This window comes from Mauremys mutica, chromosome 12 (genome assembly GCF_020497125.1).
Source record: "Mauremys mutica isolate MM-2020 ecotype Southern chromosome 12, ASM2049712v1, whole genome shotgun sequence".
NCBI lineage: Eukaryota > Metazoa > Chordata > Testudines > Geoemydidae > Mauremys > Mauremys mutica.
The window spans coordinates 65,782,730-65,804,153 of record NC_059083.1 but is presented as its reverse complement, the minus strand read 5'-3'; the positions used below and the strand labels follow the sequence as shown (position 1 = coordinate 65,804,153).

The 21,424-nt window shown below is 41.0% G+C and overlaps 1 protein-coding gene across 11 annotated transcripts in view; it reads right to left on the bottom strand.

Moving 5' to 3' along the window:
* Positions 1 to 21,424, bottom strand: part of TNRC6C (trinucleotide repeat containing adaptor 6C) — a 310,753-nt gene that overhangs the window by 187,917 nt on the left and 101,412 nt on the right. Inside the window, exon 1 of one of the 11 annotated variants that reach the window (XM_044983148.1) lies at positions 2,847 to 2,947. The exons of the other annotated variants lie outside the window; for them this stretch is intronic. Coding sequence (XP_044839083.1) covers positions 2,847 to 2,871 — 25 coding nt within the window. The 5' untranslated portion in view covers positions 2,872 to 2,947. Of the gene's footprint in view, positions 1 to 2,846; positions 2,948 to 21,424 lie in introns of those variants that run through there. 11 annotated transcript variants of the gene reach the window in all.

Genomic DNA, 21,424 nt, shown 5'->3' with positions numbered 1-21,424 from the left:
AATACAATTACTATTTCATTTATCTGCTTTCAGGATGCCATATTTACCCTGCAAACTGATGACAAACACTTAAAGCAAGGGGAACAGGAAACCAGTCTGCTTTAGGAATCTGATGTCCAGGAGTCCTGTGCAGGAAACAGACTAGTTTGAGCATCAGTCTTGATAGGTCATTGAAGATGGAACAGATTTTTGAACAGATTTTTAAACATTGCTGTGTGTTTGTTGAGTCTACATATGCATCCTGTTCACAATATAGTTCACGTGAAAAGTAAAATTTAATACATAGTCAATCAGAAAGGAAAAATTCTACTATAACACAATTACTGTGGAATTGTATAATACGTTTGATCTGGTAAGTTCAAATGCTTTCCACACTTAGTTTCACAACTATCCTGCCAGTATTATACCCATTTCACAGATGAGAAAAAAAATGAGGCACACAGAGATTAACCTACACAAGGTCACACAGCAAGTGAGCTGTCAAGTTGAGACTAAATCTTACAAATGATTCCTAGTACCCTAGAAGGAAGGAAAATAAAATAGAGTCACAGAGTTTAAGGCCAGAAGGGCTAGTCTGACCTCCTATACATCACAGGCCAGCAACAACAACCAGCACCCACACACTAAACACAACAATCAAAATGTGATCAAATAAAGGAAATGATCTTAAGGAGGCAAATAATTTTAGCTATATATTTCAGACAGATGTAATTTAATAGCTACTATGTTGTATACTAAATTCATCCATCAATATTTCACCTTTGGGAACAATTTAAAATTGAGGTTGTCATTTCTTTGTGGCCATTTCCATATTCCACAAAACCACCTGCAAAACGGCACCATGAGCAGTTTCTGTTCAGAAACAGCCTAGGACTGGAAATAGCCGGCATTTTGCTGTTCAGGATTAATGGTTCATTAGGAAAGCTGAATGGAGAAAGCCTGAGGACGGGCTACCTCCAACATGCATAGCTTTAAGCAGTGTCACCAATAATCACTAATAATTCAGTCCCTCCTTTACAAAGAGTAAAAGACAGACAATATTTTTTTATCATTAAGAACTGTGGTGAAATATACTTTTAAAACTTTGATTTAGTTACTCATTCAAAATAGAAGCCAATTTTTTTTTTGCTCCAACAGCCCATAATTAGCTTGAACAATTCAAATATTAGTTTTGAGTTTGGCAGCACCATCAAAAGTAAACAGATAACAAATATGAACTCTGAGAAGAGCAAAAAATGAAGAAAAGCTTCTTTTATCCATAAACTCATATTAACAAACAGAACACCCATTCCATATATCATGCAGTCTACTCAAAAGTTACAACCCCTCCAGTGATATCCAGTGGGTTACATAAACTATTTCTTTTCAGCTTTGCATTCTATTCTAGAAAAAAAATAATGTACACTATCCATATCTCCCAAATTTCAATTTGTACACTGCACACAGTTCAAACTAATTACACCTAATAAGTTTCAACCATAATGAAAGAGTCAACTGATTTACAAAAACATATTGGAGGGGGGAGAGGGGAATTGGATGAAATATCAGAGACTGGCTCAGATTCTTGATAGTTGCACATTAACAGATTTAAAAAAGAAAAATAATGAAAAGCTCAAGTTCACTTATAAAACCTCTCCCCCCCTTAGGGGGAAAGGAAAAAAAAAACCTTTAAAGATAAAAACAAAACCTTCTCTCGTTACAAGAAAATCTTATTCTAGGTTTTAATTATTTTTTCAGCCAACATAATAAAAACTCAATTAATTGGTTAATTTTGCGAGCAACGACTAAAGCCAGTGACATCAGTCCTGCTGAGGACTTTAAATCACAGTACTAATCAGATAAAGTTTATGTATCCTCATCAGGCAAGTCAAAAAAGGACAACTACTTCTCTCCCAAAATAAGAAGTAGCTCACTGTAGTGATTCAAGTGGACATCTTAACAGAATTCTAAAAGCATTACAATAAATGTTAATAAAATAAATAAGAATTGCCAGAAAGGCATTTAAATGCTTAGCTCGAATGTAGTCTAATTTTTATACAGCAAAAAATTGAGTCGGAACATTCATTTTAAAGAATAAGATGCAGCATGAAGTAAGAAAAAACATCTCAATTCAAGTGCTACTAGCTGGATTGTCAGATATGTTTAACAACATTAGCAGATTTTGTCTAATTTCATCAATCCTGGGGTCCGGGCAAATTTAAAACTGTTGTACATTTGAAGGCGCGCAAGAAGCCAATTTACAACTATTCTCAGATTTAAAGTCCCAAGATGAATTCTTGAAAGTATTGTGTCCAAAATTTCTTCCAAAGAACAGTGACTGCATAAATGCTCAAACTGCCAAACTGTGCTAGAAAAACATATAATGTGAGAAGATAGTTAAAAGATAAGAGAATTCAATAGAACAATTAAAAAAAAATTAAGTAAGCAAGTGGAAAAGCCTGTTAATCTAGTTTAATTTTCTGCACCAAGATATTAAAATGTAGCTTGTTTCCTCCAATGCAAGAGCTTTTAAAATGCATCAAGAAAAACAAGCAGAATAAAGAGCATTCTTCATTATTAGTGGGGCTTCCACTAAATACTAACTCTCTAAAACTAAAACAATAGTAAATAATGACAAATAATTCAATTTTCTGCTCAGTGCAGCATATCTTTAGCAAAGAGCTCTTTCTGCGAGGACGCCATTTTATCAAACCTGAAATGCAGCCAAAAGCTTAGGACGCTGTGCTGCTGCTCTGTCTCTGAAATGTTATGTAATAAATTGATTTAACAGAAGCAGATGCTATTTGCGCAGGGTTTTTTGTGGAGGCTTTTTCTGCTCTAAAAGGGGCTGATGGGTAATGAAATACCTGAGGAAAGGTGCCGCCCAACCATCCTAGGAGACGCTACATTGTGTGCAGAGCTGTCTCTATTCCTTCATCTATGTTCGCCTGGGCTCTCAGCTTCAATATGTCGGCTGTGTACAGTGTGAGCCTCATCCTGTAGAGCTGCCAAGAAAATCTCTCGGTGCAAGCGTGCGTCCAGACAACCTGCAAGCTCAGTCGGGCCTTACTTGCGCTGGCTTTGGAAATGCCCTTTCCACACAGGGAGCTCCCCCCCCCCCCCCCTCCGGCCCCTGGCAATCTCCAGCCCCTTTAACTCTGGGTTAAGGAATCAACAGACTTGGATTTTTAATCTTTGATTATCTAATTGCAGCTGACACTAAACCGATCTTCCTTCCTCTTTAAATTCTTTCAACTGTCACAAAACATTTTCACTTCAGGACCTAGCTACAATTAGCACTGTAGCTGCTTTTCTTCTGTATTTTGAAAGTCAGCCAAAAGAACAACCGCATATTGCTGATTGGCTGCATGCAAATACATTCCTGCCTCCTTTATGTCTTCCTCCTTTCCACTCCCTCTATGACAACGGCTCTAGACATTTGGCATACCAACAGTAGCTGTAATATTCGGAGCAAGTCCCATATGTAAATTGGCAAGCTGCCAAATTCTTAATTACTTTCCTGCCTCTATCTAAAAAAAGATCTAAGCAACAAACATGAGAGCATATTAATCAAAGCCCCTGTTTATAAACGTACAGCACAGCAGTCCAAAACAATACATCAGACTGAGATGCTTCTTGCCTTGCTTGGTATGCAGAAGAAGAAAAAAATCTTAAATAATTGCAGGCTGGAGACCACTAGTTATCTTGCAGACTTGTGAACGTATACAGTGTGAACAAAAATAAACATGATGATCTGACATTTTCAAGACCTAAACCGTATCATGAGTTTATTAATACATATGTACAGTAGCTTATATTGATGCATAGGTACAAAAGCTTTAACAGGTGCATATTCACCCCTCCCCCAATATTTTTAATGCACTGCCTTTGCAACTACTTTCCTTCCTCACTTTCCTCCTCTCCCTCTCCTCTGCCTGAAATACAAACTAATTTTATATTAAATTCAACATGTTTTAAGTCTGCAGTTACAATTCTTGTCAGACTTATCTGAGCTGTCTTATCCATTAAATTAGATTGCACATCATTGATGCCTCTTTGAAGGTTTGGTTGCATTCTTAGAATTGCTACCGCTGTAACATCTCAGTACAATCACCACTGTCAAATTTGTGGGTGAAGTTATTAGTCTCACTTAATAAACATTCTTGAAAGTGCTTTTTTTTTTATTTGAAGACATTTACTCTCCATTTGTTTGTAATAACCTCAGAATCCTGAACAGGCACAACTTATATCTAAGTAAGTTACAAGCCTGAAAATAAAATTTCCCCTCTGACCGTGCCTATTTCAATTTGGGAAAAAAACCCACTATTTTGAATGGAACTAGTACATATAGACAAGATCTGATATCAACTTAATCCACTAAAACAGATTTGCTGTAATTTCTCCTAATACTTTCTCTTCATTTAGCTAGACTTAAAACTTTTTTGGTTTCACTAACTCAAATAGATAAATATTTCTGAAGTTCTAAAAATCATAATCCATGAACGCAAAGGAAGATTTCTAGCATGATCATTCCTTCATCTTCTGGTGCAGGCAAATTCTATAGGAAGCACAATAAGCACAAAGGGTAAAAAATTTAAAAAGCACCTAAGTGACTTATGCACCTAAATCCCTGTCAAAAGGCCTGAATAGGTACCACACTGGTGCTCCCACTCAAGATGCTTCACTGATTCGGTCCTTCCTCACGTTACAGAAAAAGAGCCAGAAGAAAAACCATTAACCCGAACTCATCTCGGGGGTTGTCAGCATTAACAGGTTGCCTAACAAGTCCAAACAGTACCTGCTGGCTCCCCACCTTCTCGTTGACTGTTTTTTTCTTTACATCATTTACCCCATTTCCTCTTGCATTAATTAGCTAACCTGCTCAAGTAATTAGTAGCCTTTGATTAATATACCTGTTCCGCTAATGTGTGCATTTGGGCTATACTCATTCAACTTATGAACTAAACCAGTGATACTCAGACTGAGGCTTGGGAGCCACAAGTGACTCTTTGCAGTGTCTCCTGTGGCTTTTTGAAGCACACGATAATACTGCGTGATTTAATTATTAACCAATCTAAGTTATTAGCCAATCAGGATGCTTTTACTATGTTATTAACCAACTGTAGTTGATAAAAAAATACTTGGTCAGTCATTTTGCTGAGATATAGATACATATAGGTAGAAGAAAACACCACAACAAAAACCCAAGCACACAAAGTACAGTAGAACCTCAGCATTACGAACACCTTGGGAATAGAGGTTGTTCGTAACTCTGAAATATTCGTAACACTGAACAAAGCATTATGGTTGTTCTTTCAAAAGTTTACAACTGAACATTAATTTAATACAGCTTTGAAACTTTACTATTCAAAAGAAAAATGCTGCTTTTAGCCATCTTAATTTAAATGAAACAAGCACAGGAAGTTTCTTTACCTTGTTAAATAATCTTTTTTTAAACTTTGTCTTTTTTTTTTTTAGTAGTTTACATTTAACACAGCACTGTTCTGTATTTGCTTCCCCTCTCTCTCTTTCCATCTCTCTCCGGCTGGATTGCATACTTCTGGTTCCAAATGAGGCGTGTGGTTACTCAGTCAGTTTGTAACTTTGAGGTACTACTGTACTTGACCATCCTGTCACAGTCTTATTCAAAGTCAATGGGTCTAAGGTACTTTTGGAAACTTTACCCAAAGACCACTGGTATCAGTCGGTTAATGAAAACTGAACTTTAATTTTTCTTCTTTTTATACTGACTGCATAGTATCAGACTTGGTCCCACTAATATGAAAACTATTACTTAACCATATTATGGATGACATGTGTGCATTGATTCAATACACACATAACTGTTAAGCTTTAGTGGCTGAAGCAATATAAAAACCATCACACACAAAACTGCATTAATAAAATGATTTTCTATTTAAAGTATAATTCAAATGTAAGCAGCATGTGTACACTCATCTTTTCATCTAAACCTTATGTTGTCAAATTTATAGAAAATGCCTATTTTATAATCCAAATGATCCAGCTATCCTATTACATTGCAAGGTAGTGACACTATAACCTACATATATCCAGAGGAATGGCTAATCACTGATATAAAAACTGATCATTTTGCTAGATGTTCTATTCCATCTTTAAAAAAATAAATCAGATATTTGCTATAAAAAGGTTTAATCTTTACGTAACTAATAAGATATTGCAGCTCCCTGCGTTAGCTAAATAGTAGTAGAATGCAAGTTCATTTTATTTCAGGATCAATCACGATTATATAATACTGTATGTCTTAAAGTTATTTCATAACATACTTAAAAAAACCCAACAAATTAAAGACCACTCCACTATGCTTAAAGTCCTTCTTAGGGTCTTTATCTATAATCCATATTTGCTCTTTCTGGTGGCCAACAGGTAAACATTAATCTGATTCCTGTGTGAAATCCATTCTGGATAATTTTTGTTAGTTATCAGCTAGCTAGTATCAAATCGAATGCCAACTTACACCCATTACAAACAACTTTTGTCACTTCATTTCAGTGTTCCAACTATTTTTACTACTGCCATTGAATATAACCATTAAAAGTTACAGGCAATTATAAATCTGACAACCTGATTTTTCCTCCTCCCCCATTAATTTTATTGATTTTTTTTTAACAAAGCACTTCGTTAAAATAAAGAACATGCAGGTGAACTTTTGTAATAGTTTGCTAAATTTGTTTTAGCACGAGGAAGACTGCAGTTAACATCCTGCTCCTGCAAGCATTTTATTTAAATACACTCTGATGCAAGTTGCAAAATAATCCTAAATAATGTAAGTTGCGGCAAAGCCAAATTGAATCATATATATATTTAATAATCACTTTGAATAACATAACAAAGATATTATTTATCTTAAATACAAACAGGTTTACTTTGGCGTGAACATATAACAGGGAGACTACTACTTCTGACAGTTTAGTTTCCTTCACAACATTTTAGAGCAATATTTGAGAGAGAAAAACTTGTTTCACACTAACAACACTATTTCTTGTCAGCCTTTTCAAAGTGTTCATCTAATACTAGTAAGCATGTTTGGTTCTCCAGTTACATATTTAAATTTCACCAGCATCAGCACATACAGTTTCTATCCAAGGGCCCCTGCCAACAACCAAGTTCTCTTCCAGTCATTTTAACCATTTGATGTGTAAACAACAAATAAAAGGACTAATTTTATTTTGTTATAAGCTTAAGTAGAATCCATTTTATAAATCAATTATCTCCTAAGACAAGGTCTAATACAGGACACACGATTGTAATTCTACCTTAGTATTCTGATAAAACTTACCTTTAACAAGACACTACAGGTTTATGGAGAGCTGACTTTCCTAAGAACTAATAAAAAAGGAATGTGTTAAAATAAATTTTAAGATGTTACATGTAAGCCTGTAGCTATGTGGAACTGGCAAATCAGTTTATTTATAGGAGTGACTTCAGTAAAATCACCATAGTTTGCTTTCTAACGATGTTCAATAGTTAAAAAATACAATAATTTTTCCATTCCATTTTTAAACAAAAGAAACCTTATTTTTCCAGTACTAGGAATAAGGACTATTTTAACCAACTAATGAGAACATTAGGGAATAGCTTTTTTTGTATGTTCCATAGAAACAGAAGATATTATTCTTGCAACTTTTAAAGCAGTCCATATAAGAGACTTATAAACAAGGCCAGAAATATTTTTTGAAAAGGAACTCAAATTTGAAAAACTGTCATTTAGTAATCACTTCCAACTCCTGCTCTGAAACCCTAAGCCAACAGAGAAAAAATATATCTGAAAACAAGCCAAAGTAGACAGTGGCATTGCTATGAGTTAATAACTACTGAAAGCCATGAGCTAAGTTCCATTTCTAAATCTAGAATGTTTCCCTATTTGTTTTGCTGTTGATTTTGATTAGTGCTTTACCTCTAGTTTCACTGATTTTCACTCTATTTTTATTTTATCATCAACAGCTTCTGTTTTACAAAAAAAGGAATTAGTGGTGACTGTCCACATGTCAAAAAAACAAACTAAACTAAAATGGTTTGTTTGGGTTAAATGCAATAAAGTTGGGATTTCTGAGCTCTCATTTTTACCAAGCCTGTGAATACTCAGCCTGCTGTGTCTATTTGTTAAAGAGACACCATCAACTTGAAATATAGTCTGTTAAAAATTAGTTAAAAGTAGTTTCAGATACCACAACTGTCTGAGTACTCCTAACACTCTTGTAGGTTTATAACTACATTTTCCTGTTTTAAAAATGCTTCTTCCACCTGAGTGAAACATCATCCATAAAACAAATGGGGAAAGTGACCGCAGTGGAATGGGGAAATTGTCAATTCCAAAAGTGCTGTCAAATGTGTAAAGCAAACAAACTAGAAAAATATTTTCCCCATCCAAACTTTCAGTCATATTTATTGCAGATATTAACATTTTCAGACAGAAGTGTGATTTCTTAAGTTGCACATTATAAAACTAGAGTACTACACAAATATATGGTAAAATATGAGGCTCTATTTTCACCAAGGGTTTCTAACAACTATACTGTATAACACCCAGAATGAAGCTTCAGTTTGTCTGATTTACCAGGAGCTAGAGAAAAAATAAAATTCTATTTGTTACAGGAATTTTTTTAAACATGTTTTCCTTGACTAAGCAGTACCTCAGGATACCTTTGGAATAATTTTTCTGTCATATAGTAACTGATTTTTCCTCCGAACAAAATAGAGACACATGAAGGTATTTCCTAATAGCAGCTACAGAATTTAGAATCCAAACAGCTAGTCTTCAGTTAATTTTTTAATTGGAAAAACAATTATTTTCCTAAATGCCTTACCTCTAAAAAGCATCTGTTAGACAGTCCTCCAAGAAATGAGGTTAAACATGGACCTCTATAATTCTCAGGAGACTGAAATCAAGATGACTTTATCCATATACATTAGACAACATATTTGCTGTCCTGAACACATCTTGTCTTTATAAGTCATTACACTAAATTATAAGGCCATGCCACCCCCAGGAATTCTAAATTAAAATATGGCAACAAAAGTGAAGCTAAGGCCTGGTCTACACTAGGAGTTTATGTCGAATTTAGCAGCATTAATTCGATTTAACCGTGCAACTGTCCACACCAGGAAGCTAATTAGTTCGACCTAGAGGGCCCAGCAGAGCCAGTGGAGGGAGACCCTCTCTCAGTACCAGCGCTCACACAGCGAAAGGGAGGACAGGTGGAGGCAGGAAGACCAGCAGTCGACTCAAACGCTGCTTGGCCTAATGAGGGAGCAAACGGACACGCTCCGGCGCCTTGTGGATGTTCTGCAGGACCGCAGGCAGGAGGAGAGAGCCCTCCTGCACTGTATCTGCAACTGCCCTCCCCCGCCACAAAGTCCTGTCCCCCCCTCACCCAAAATAACAAGAAGGAGGGGCGCTAGGGGCCGTGAAAACTGTCACTCCACCCCAGCAGAGCGCTCATGTACCAAACAGCTCTCATTCCCTAAAGTTTGAGAATTGCTTCCCTTCCTGGCTCACCCAATCCCAAATCCCAGTTTCATCCCCCAACTGTGTAGTTGAGTATTAAAAGTAGTTTGCTGTCAATTCCTTTTTCTGTCATGTTTCTTTGCAGAAGACTTTGTGTGAAGGGGGGGGAGGGGTTTGTTAATTGCATAGAACAGCCACCATTACCAGGGTACAGACATGGGGGCAGGATCAACAGCAGGTCACACACAGAGTGCAGTCACTAGTCACCCGGGTCCCTCTGGGAGGTGTCTGCTGCCCCAGGTCAGTCTGGGAGGTGTATGCTGCCCCAGGGTCCTAGCGCCTGGCATCCACAAATGGCAAGGCAGGCTGCCCTTACCATCCCCTTCCACCCTAGCCATGAGCCTCTCCGATGCCCTGAGCCCCAGCCAGAGCCCTCATCCCCCTACACCTACTCACCCTTCCCACACACCCCTCACCCCTTCCTGCAAACCCACCCCTTCCTGCACACCCTCCTGTAACCGTCCTCCCCCCAGAGACCGCTGTAGGAGCAGGAGCCTGTCATTCCTCGAGTGTAGAAGCGGTCTGTACATCACTGCACACCGTACCCACCACAGTCTGCGTCCCTGTTTGAACCCTTTAACGCGAATTCATTAGTAAAGAAAACTTTGTTAATTAACAATGTTCCATTAACTTTATTTTTAAACATCTGTTGGAAGGGGGAAACCTGGTGAACGGGGTATGTAACCGCAGAAAAAAGTCAATAGTAACTGAAACAGGGGCAGGTTCAGCTTCTCTGTAAAGAGACTGGACAGTCATAGGTTACCCTGCTCTCTGAGGAACCTAGCTTTCAAAGCCTCCCAGATGCACAGCGCTTCCCGCTGGGCTCTTCTAATCGCACGGGTGTCTGGCTGAGCGTAATCAGCAGCCAGGCGATTTGCCTCAACCTCCCATCCCGCCATAAAGGTCTCCCCCTTGCTCTCACAGAGATTGTGGAGCACACAGCAAGCTGCAATAACAATGGGGACATTGGTTTCGCTGAGATCCGAGCGAGTCAGTAAGCTCCTCCATCTCCCCTTGAGACGTCCGAAAGCACACTCCACCACCATTTTGCACTTGCTCAGCCGGTAGTTGAAGAGTTCTTTGTCACTGTCCAGGGCGCCTGTATAGGGCTTCATGAGCCAGGGCATTAGCGGGTAGGCTGGGACCCCGAGGATCACTGTAGGCATCTCCACATCCCCAACAGTTATTTTGTGGTCCGGGAAGAAACTACCTTCCTGCAGGCGTCTAAACAGACAAGAGTTCCTGAAAACACGTGCGTCATGAACCTTGCCCGGCCACCCGACGTAGATGTTGGTAAAACGTCCCCTATGGTCCACCAGTGCTTGCAGCACCATTGAAAAGTAGCTCTTTCGGTTAATATACTGGCTGGCCTGGTGGGCCGGTCCCAGGATAAGGATGTGAGTCCCATCTATAGCCCCACCGCAGTTTGGGAATCCCATCGCGGCGAAGCCATCTATGACGACCTGGACGTTTCCCAGGGTAACTACCTTTGAGAACAGTAGCTCAACGATTGCGTGGGCTACTTGCATCACAGCAACCCCCACGGTAGATTTGCCCACGCCAAAGTGGTTCGCTACTGACCGGTAGCTATCTGGCATTGCAAGTTTCCAGAGGGCTATGGCCACTCGCTTCTGCACACTCAGGGCTGCTCGCATCCGGGTGTCCTGGCGCTTCAGGGCAGGGGACAGCAAGTCACAGAGTTCAAGGAAAGTGCCCTTACGCATCCTGAAGTTTCGCAGCCACTGTGATTCATCCCAGACCTGCAGCACTATGCGGTCCCACCAGTCCGTGCTTGTTTCCCGGGCCCAGAATCGCCGTTCCACAGCATGAACGTGACCCATTGCCACCATGATCTCCGCGGCGTGGGATCCCGTGCTTTGTGAGAGGTCTGTGCCACTCTGACACTTCATGTCCTCACCGCGCTGCCGGAGCCTCCTCGCCCGATTTCTCAGCAGCTGACTGTGGAAGAGGTGGACGATAAGGTGCGAGGAGTTGACAACGGCCATAAGTGCAGCGATGATCGCAGCGGGCTCCATGCTCGCAGTGCTGTGGCGTCCGCGCTGTCACTGACCAGAAAAGTGCGCGAACAGATTTCCCGCAGGCGCTTTCAGGGAGGGAGGGCGGGAGTGACGGTTGAATGACGACAGTTACCCAAAACCACCCTCGACACATTTTTCCCCCAGCGGGCATTGGGGGCTCTACCCAGCATTCCAATGGGAAGCGGGGACTGCGGGAACTGTGGGATAGCTGCCCAGAATGCACCGCTTCCAATGTCGACGCTTGCCCCGTTAGTGTGGACTCACAAAGTCGAATTAGTGTCCTTAGTGTGGATACACAAATTCGACTTCATAAGGTTGAATCCACAAATTCGACCTAATTTAATCGAACTACTCTTGTAGTGTAGACATACCCTAAGTAATATGTGATGAAATTAGTATCCTGAGATGTGAATATAGCTCATTTAGTTTTTCCTGTGATATTACTGTATAAAACAAAATTTTATACATTACACACACAAAAAAACACAATTAAACCCAAATAGGAAATATATGGTCTATATAATAGCATTCACAAATTCCTATTTGTTCAGAACACTTATTTCAAACTAAACAGAATACAGTACAAACATTATTTAATAAAATTGCAGCCAATGAGCTTTTAAAACCCAAAATAAAAGCTGTATTCTCTCCAGAACCATAGGGCCTGAAAGAAAAAAAGGTCAGTATTGACGCTGGCATCAACCCATGGGCTGGAAAATAATGAGATACTGCCACTGCTGTCAAACCCTCACTTTTCAGCGCACAAGAGGTGCACTTTTAAATCGGCCTGTATCTGTTCAGTTCTCAGAATGATCTGGTTTTTCACATCATATTGACTACTGCACGTATTATTACTTGTTTTCATTTCTTTTTATACATTACTGATCAGTTGTATGAAAACCTTCTGCTTTCCAATCAAAAAAACCATGATGCTCAGAAGCTTCATCATAATTCCTGCAGGATCATGAACATTTCTGTGAGTTAATGCATGCCAGTTTCATAATGCTGAATTGCAGAAAAATGATCTTTAAGAAAAACTAATACCGATTGTGTCATTTAAACCTGGCACTTCTAATCAAACACACTTTGGCTATCTGGACACTGCTATACCAACTTTGTTACTTATAACAAAACAAAGAAGGACATATTACTTGCTATTCTTGTTCTCTAAAAACAGTTGCCAGCTGTAGTCTTCATTCTCATGGATCATGCGGTACTAGCTAGAAATGTTCCACCTCATTAAAGGATGACACTACTGGTGACATACTGGGGTTGATTGGAGGAGGAGAAAAAAGGTACAGACCAATTTCCAACATCATTATTTGCAGGGAAGAAAAGGAATAGCAACTGGAAGCTAAAACAAGTTATATACACACACAGCTTTCTTTAACTACAATCTTGAAAAGAAGCCCAAAAGAGCAATTCTGTATGTTATGAGTTTTAGGATTGTTTTTATTATTTGACTCCAGGATAAGGATTTGGACAGTGATACTTCTGTACAAAATGCTTTTATTTTTAAAGAAAACTAGTAGTGTCAAAAACAATGTTCTTGTGAAACGGAGTTTAAAATACTTAACATTAAATGTATACAGCAGAACCTCAGATTTATGAACTGACTGGTCAACCACACAATTCATCTGGAACCAGAAGTATGCAATCAGGCAGCAGCAGAGATTGGGGAAAGGGCGGTTGGGGGGGGGGGGGGGAGAATACAGTACAGTCCTGTGTTAAACGTAAACTATTAAAAAATAAAGGCAAAAGTTTAAAAAAAATTTGACACGGTAAGGAAACTGTTTCTGTGCTTGTTTCATTCAAATTAAGATGGTAAAAGCAGCATTTTTTTCTGCACAGTAAAGTTTCAAAGCTGTATTCAATCAATGTTCAGTTGTAAACTTTTGAAAGAACCACCATAATATTTTGTTCAAAGTTCCGAAGGTTTCAGAGTTACGAACAACCTCCATTCTCGAGGTGTTTGGCACTCTCAGGTTCTCTCGTAGTTAGGTCAAAGAATAAAAGATTTTTACATTACTTACATCTGTACATTGACATTCCTAACGAATATGAAACATTTTTATCTTACCTCTTAAGTATTACTCATCCAGATCCAAACCAACAACAACAAAATTATACCCGCTTCACTGACACATAGTAATGATATATTTACTGGAATTAATCCTTACATTACTTATATTTACAGAACATCCTTTTTAACTCCTTGGCACCAGGATGAACATTCTGAGGAGTATTTTGAATAGGTCAATAATAGGATTGAGTGGATAAGGAAGACTAATTATAAGAGGGTATTACAGGAAGAAAAGGGGCAATAGTGAGTACTTGATGACCAGATGTACTTGCCTTTAACTGCTCTCTGCGGCTGGAAGGGTTATATGGAGGCCCATGGAGGATACTGGATACACATGTTTGAAGTTAACTAAGCAGCAACAGACTCTTAAGATAGTTTGCACTAGGAGTGAGACACTAGACCAACAGTGACCCTCCTGCCCTTTAGTTGAGGCTAATGAATGACAGGTCTTTGGTTAAAATAAAGACATCATTATTTATCATGTGAGTACAGAAACAGCACCTGATCTGTCATAGCAGAATGGAGACTTGGTCAGACGACACTGAGTCCAATATTGACCCAATCAACTCTTGTTAGGCACCTAGCTCATCATGCAGTGAGAGAATCAAGCAGGTGGAGGTGTCTTGTTATTTACATGTAACCTTAGCTGAAGGATATCTTAAGATAATTGTTGTTAGTTGGTTCACGATTGCTTGGACACTATGACATCTGTGTGACTATCTGAAGTGGTTTTTGGTTCTTCTCATACAACTATACTCTGTTTAGTATTGCACTGCGCTCCTGAATATATAAGGATACATCAGGATTACCACGAATTTCTGTTAAATAGCCAGCTGCACTGGTTGAGAAATGACCATATTTGAGAGAAGGTTGGCTTGACCAGTGGTTGGGACTTGAAAATGACTAACTGACCCTCACGGTGGGGTGACTCAAAAGGCCTTCTTTTCCAAGAGCAGCTGCTGATCTGGCCATTATCTTGGTAAAAATTCAAGGTGCTGAGTTCAGATATAACAGTGGTTCCAGAATAGGAACCATGGATGAGAGTTTAAGATCAGAATCTAGAGGTAAACTTCTGTAGACCTAATGAAAAGAGGATTCTTTTGAGTTGACTGGTCAGGCTCTATTTGAAAACTCCATACCCACAGGAATGAATTTAACTTCTTCAAACCCTGCACTGGCTTGGTCTAAGAAGATTGAGTAAAATTGCAGAAAGGTTTGTAACCTCTTCTTCTTCTTCTAGTAATGTCCTTATGGATGCACTATTTTATGTGACTACTGAGCAATACTCACAGCTGGACTTCAGACTGCAGACAACACAGCATTTCCAATAGAAGCATCTAATCTAGAATACTGGACCACTGAGTAATGACTGGAAAAGATATGTATGAAAGGCCAATGGTTGCCTAAATGTCCAAAAGAGGAACATTTTTGAGTAATGCAATAGACGCAGATAAGGATCTTGTGGAAAGGGCCAACACTTTACAAGGAGGTTGTATATTTGAAGATTTAAAACAGAATCTGATACAGTCATAAATCCATCTGGAAAATCTCTGGGTGGAAAATCGTCAAACCTTTGGCTCTATCTGCGACAGGAAATCAACCAGACTGTTAGTGTTGAAGGCCTGGGCTACACTAGTCTCTTATTTTGGAGTTAGCCGAGTTAATTCAGAAAAAAAAATGATTCCGTCCATACGACCAAACCGTTTTTTTTATTTAAAGAGCTCTTTAATCCGATTTCTGTACTCCACCTTGACAAGTGGAGTAGTGCTTAAATCGAGATCGAAATCCCAGGTTAAAGGTATTGTGGATGCAATTCAACATTATTAGCCTCTGGGAGCTATCCCAGAATGCTCCCTTGTGACCACTCTGGACAACAGGTAAAAATTTTGGGTATGGGTATAACATGACTTTGTTCTTGCAAAATACGGTAAATGAAGGATCTGCCATTAGAACTCCTATTTCACCAATACTATGAACAGAGGTGATAGCCACCAAAAAGACTATCTTCTGAGATAAATCAACGAGGGAAGAGGTAGTCCTTGGCTCAAAGGGAGGTCCCAATCAGGCATCTAAGAAGTAATTTCAAATCCCAAACAGGGGTGGGTTCCTTAAGTTGTGGAAAGAGTCCTCTCAGAAATATTGCATTTGTAAGATGGGTGAAGACTGAGACTCCTTCAACAGCTGAATGAAAGGCTGTTATAACAGCCAAATGGACCTTGACAGAGGTCACAGATAAACCTGTGTTCTTCAGTCCTAGGAGGTAATCCAGGATGATCAAGAGGGAAAAGTGGGCAGGAGGAACACTTCTCTGGACACACCATGGGCTCCACTTGTGAAGGTAAATGGATCTAGTGGAATCATTCCTACAGTTTAATACCTTTTTAACCTCCTTAAAAACAGAGGACAACTGTAGTTGCATGAACCATCAAAGAGCACAGCTTTGAGATGAAGTGACCAAGTTGGGATGAAGAGTACGGCCGAAGTCTTGGGAAAGAAGATGAGGAATCAATGGAAGGCTGATCTTCTGACAGATAGCTAGGTGAATCAAGTAAGGGTACCATATCCGTCTGGGCCACATTGGGACTATTGATATAATCCTGGCTTTGTTGTGTTTGATCTTGTTGATCACTTTCACCATCAGGGGTGCTGGGGGAAAACATATAGAAGGACTCTTTGTCCATGGAACTAGGAATGCATCTCTCCGAAAGAAAGGACCCTGGACCTCCCCCTCCCACAAAGCAAAAGTGTTTGCATTTCTTATTAGTCATCATACCAAAAAGGTCTACTTCTGGGATCTCCCCAGATTTGAAACATTTGATTGAGGATTTGGGGATTCAGCTCCCATTCCTAGTCCTGGGAGAAGTGCTTGCTGAGGTCATCTACTACAGGACTTTTTAACCTTTTTCTTTCTGAAGCCCCCCTCAAAATGCTATAAAAACTCCAAGGCCTACCTATGCCACAATATTTTTTCTGCACATCCACTAGATTAAAAGCTGTATTAAATGGATTGTTTTACAATTAAACACACACACACACATATATATATAAAATATATTAAAAAGGACAATATAGGTTCAGAAAAATTGAATATTAATTTTATTTTCTCAGTGTCAAACTTGTTGGTGCTGATCAACAATTCTGTCAAGACATGGGGGTATCTTTGACAAGCACATGCGCATGTCATGGTCAATGTTCATCCTGGTTCGGTACTTTGTTTTCATGTGTGTCATGGCTGAAAATACAGCTTTGCACAAGTAGGTGATACTAAAGAAGATCAAACTTTCAGTGCTGCAGAAGAAGCAGGGATGTATTCATTGGAACACTCACACCAAAATGTCTCCAGTGGCATTTCTTTGAACCTGGTTCTGAGGGACCTGTCTGACAAAAAGTCAATGAGCTCTTCTAACAATTTTGATGTGACATTGAATGGAAGTTTAGCATCAATGTTCTCACTAAAGGGGTTTGTAGTCCATATATGTGTAGCAGCTTGATGAGTTTGGGAAAATGAGCATTAAATTTGTTAAGCAGACCAGATAGATGCGCTGCTATCTGAGGTTTAATTATGCCAATGTTTCTTTTCTGAATGAAAGAATGCAAGAGCTCAGACATATCAGTAGTGCCCTGTAATAGTCCGGTGTTGGGGCCGTGCCCTCTCAGGGGCCGTCGGGAGCCAGGCCGCCTCACTACATGGCCCAAATCAGTCTCCGGGTTCTGAAGGTCTCGGGGTTCTGCCCCTCAGGCAGGGGCTGTACAAAAGGCACACGGTTACTGCAATGAGCCCCAGCCCTCAGTCAGGGCGGGGCAGCAAACACTAGTTCTAGGCTCAGATCCTTCCTGCAGGCTGAGCACCAATAAAGTCAATGGGCCCCGGCCCTCAGTCAGGGCGGTGCAACCGATCAGTTCTAAGTTCCGGTCCTTGTAGCCGGAGCTGAGCAATCACAAAGTCAGTAGGCCCAAGCCCTAGCTCAGGGCGGGGCAGCACACAAGAGTCCAGGGGGCTCAGATCCTTCCTGCAGGCTGAGCAACAACAAAGTTAATAAGCTACGCCCAGGCCCTCAATCAGGGCGGGGCAGTAACACAGCAGTTCTGAGCTCAGATCCTCTCAGCAGGAGCTGAACACACAGGGGCACTAGCAAGCCCAGGCCCTCAGTCAGGGCGGGGCACCAAACACTTAGTACGAGGTTTTAGGGCTCAGGTCCTTACCGCAGGAGCTGAGCAGTAATAGTAGTCTCAGAGCTCAGGTCCTTGCCTCAGGAGCTGAGCAGTAATAATAGTCTCAGGGCTCAGGTCCTTGCCTCAGGAGCTGAGCAGTAATAATAGTCTCAGAGCTCAGGTCCTTGCCTCAGGAGCTGAGCAGTAACCCAGTCCGAAGCCCAAGCCCTAGGTCAGGGCGGGGCAACCACAATAGTTCAAAGGGGCTCAGGCCCTCGGGCAGGGCTGAGCAACACCAGGTACAGTTCAGGGCTCAGGTCCTTATACCAGGAGCTGAGCAGTCACAACAATACAGGGGCTCAGGTCCTTGTAGCAGGCGCTGAGCCACAGCAGGTAAGTGCAGGCTTCTCTGCCTGAACGCTGGTAGGAGGGGGAGTCTGCCACCCGTGAGTGGGGTGGCAGGGGGGACACAGGCCCACCCACTCCACTGTGTCCCAGTCCGGGGCCCTAGCAGCGGCATGGATCCGCTGCAGTCAGTGGGGATCCTGGCCGCAACACACTGACATGGGCACGTCAGTGCCCTCAGCCGGACAGGGTTCGGCTACCCCCGGGCTACACTCCATCTCCCCCTCCTCGGGTACCTGCTCGTCGCTGGGCTCGGCAGCGGGGTCCCACACCATGGGCTCCTCGGCGTGCTGAAGGCGGTCTAGGTCGGGCTGCTCCTCCGGACTCGGGTCAGGGGGCCGCTCGGGCCGCTCCTCGGGGTACCGGGCTCGGGGCAGGCTCGGCCAGTCCACCTCGGGGTACCTGGCTCGAGGGAGGCTCGGTCGGTCTACGTCAGGATACCTGGCTCGAGGGAGGCTCGGTCCGTCCGCGTCAGGGTACCTGGCTCGAGGGAAGCTCGGTCCAGCAGGAGCCCGATCAGGAACATCTGTCCTCTCCGGCCGCTGGGCTCCAACTGAGCGCTGAGGCCGGGCTTTTATACTTCCTGTCCCGCCCCTTGACTTCCGGGGGGCGGGAACAGGTGGCAATGGCTCCGCCCACTGAGGTGGCTGTTCCAGTTCCTCCCTCTCTGGGGCCGTCGGGAGCCAGGCCGCCTCACTACACGCCCCCACAGACACAAACTTTCCAGGTTGTAGTTTTCTTTTGAATGCCTCCATTCTTTCATGCTGGGCAATAAAATTAGTTTTCCCACCTTGCACAGTTTTATTCAGCTTATTCATTTAACTGAATACATCTGCAAGGTAATCCAGCAGTTTTGCTAGCCAAAGGTCATCTTTCAGCACTTTGGCAAACTCCGTTTTCTTATCAACTAAGAAAGTACATAACTCTTCATTGAGATTAAATATACGGGCAAGCATTCTGCCTCGAGATAGCCATCTCATCTCTGTATGCATGAGCAAGGAATGGTGCTCTGTACCCACCTCCTCACAGAGTGCAGCAAAACACAGGGAGTTTGTTGCTCTGGCTTTAATAAAATTTACAAGAGTTACCACTGTATTCAGAACACTGTGACTACCTGGTTCGATATCTTTTGCAGCAAGCGCCTCTTGGAGTAAAAAGCAGTGTGTCCAAATAGCACGAGATGCAACAGCTTTTAATTTTTGCACAACACCAGAACGCTTTCTGGTCATTGCTATGGCTCCATCAGTGCAGACCGCAATGCAATTAGTCCAGCAGATTTCTGATGAGATCATAAAATCATCTAACAAGTTTGAAAATGTCACCTAACTTTGTTGTTGCATTTTCTCTTATATTCAACCTGATGATCTCACTTAGCAAAGGTACTGATGCTCCACCTGGTGGAGAAAAACAAATGAGCTCTGAGATTTCAGCAAGCTCCTTATATGCAGGGGATGACATCACTAAAAAGGCAGAACAGTTCCCAAGCATCTAGCTTGGCCAAGATAACTGGAGAGAGAGGCATTCTACTAACTGTGCTCCAGAATCTGCTAACTGGATTTCTAGGTGTAGTTTAATGTTTTCATTTTGACCCTAACTGTTCTGCACCCTGATTTCTCTAACTGTATAATATTGCAGCAGTTCTCTTTACTGTTGTGGGTTCCCTTGTTTTACATGCCACAGAGTGAATGTGCTATGAAAGAAGTGGGAAAGGTAGCTCTGCTTGCCCTTTTTTTTTTTTTTTGGGGGGGGGGGGGGTTAATTGCTACAGTGTTCTGTCTCTCTTTTTAGCCTTCACAGAAAATGAGGAAAAGGGCAAATAAGTAAATGCACACACCTATGTAGAAAGTTGATGACTGCCTTGCTACTAACACTGAAATAACTACATTAATAAATCCTGCTGGAAGCACTGGTGCAGCAGACTAACAAATGGGAAACTGAGGTACAAGAAACTATAAAATCCAGATACCTCAGGAGACCTATTAGTCAGGGAGTCTCTGGTTCAAGGCTTGCTAGAGAGCCTCACAATACTGTATGCAAAATTCTTCTGTAGGTTATATTGTAATTTATAGTGATCTTCTGCATGTTTTTTGGGGGAGGGGAGTACCTTCCACAAAGTGAGGAAGAACTAATTACCTTTGATTTCTTTACGCTATGTGGATAGACTGTATTTTCTTTACAGCCTATCCAGCTGCACAGTGTCTATGACAACCCAAAAAGAATGGCATTCTTGGTGAGATGACTTGATTCTGGAAATAATCTCTCTCTTTGGACTTCCAGAAAGGAGATATGACAACTTATAGAGAACGCTGCAAGGCTCATGTTTTTCCAGGCTTTTTCTAAGTATGAAGAGGATAGGTAATAAAGATAATAATTGGAGATATACCAATCTCCTAGAACTGGAAGGGACCTTGAAAGGTCATCTAGTCCAGCCCCCTGCCTTCACTAGCAGGACCAATTTTTTTGCTCCAGATCCCTAAGTGGCCTCCTCAAGGATGTTGGGTAGAGGTGAGTATTAAGTAGTGTTTGGCCATACGGCTTGGAAAAGTCTCAGTTGGCACTGGACAATTGTATTGTTTTCTTAAATGAGTTTAGACTTGTACTAACACATTCTAGAAAACCAAATAAAAAACATCCCATCCATAGCACAATACGGTTATGAAACAAGCCTAACTTTGAACATGAGAGATTGTAATTATGGAAGACATGTCTTTCCAACTAGCCACGGGTGTATATTGCATAAGCAGGTAAAAATGTGTCTTTCATGAGAGAGGTAGCTATGACTTCTGCAGGCCATATAGTAAGTGAAAGAATCTGGCCCATGTCGGTTGGCAGAAGAAAAACAAATGTGTACTAACTATATCTGTTGTGACAATTCCTAAATAACTCCTACTGTGTTTCTGAAGTTTTCTTTGATCCTCTTTTTCATTATAACAGAAGAAAAATCAAACAACAAAAACTTATTTGATGTGAAATGATGATGTAATCTGACAATTCACAAGCACCTCCATATCAACAGCAAAAGTGAAAAGAAGAAAAAAAGAACTGTGAAAACTAACTGATCTATTCAGTTTTCAAACCTAAACAGCAAAAAAAATATTGAAAACTTATCTCAAAATGGTATTTTAGCAATGTGAGCATCAATAAAACTTCAAACAGACTTCAAATTCAAAGACTTCCAGATTACTCAGGATAAATTCATATTTGCTAAGGAGTGACTGA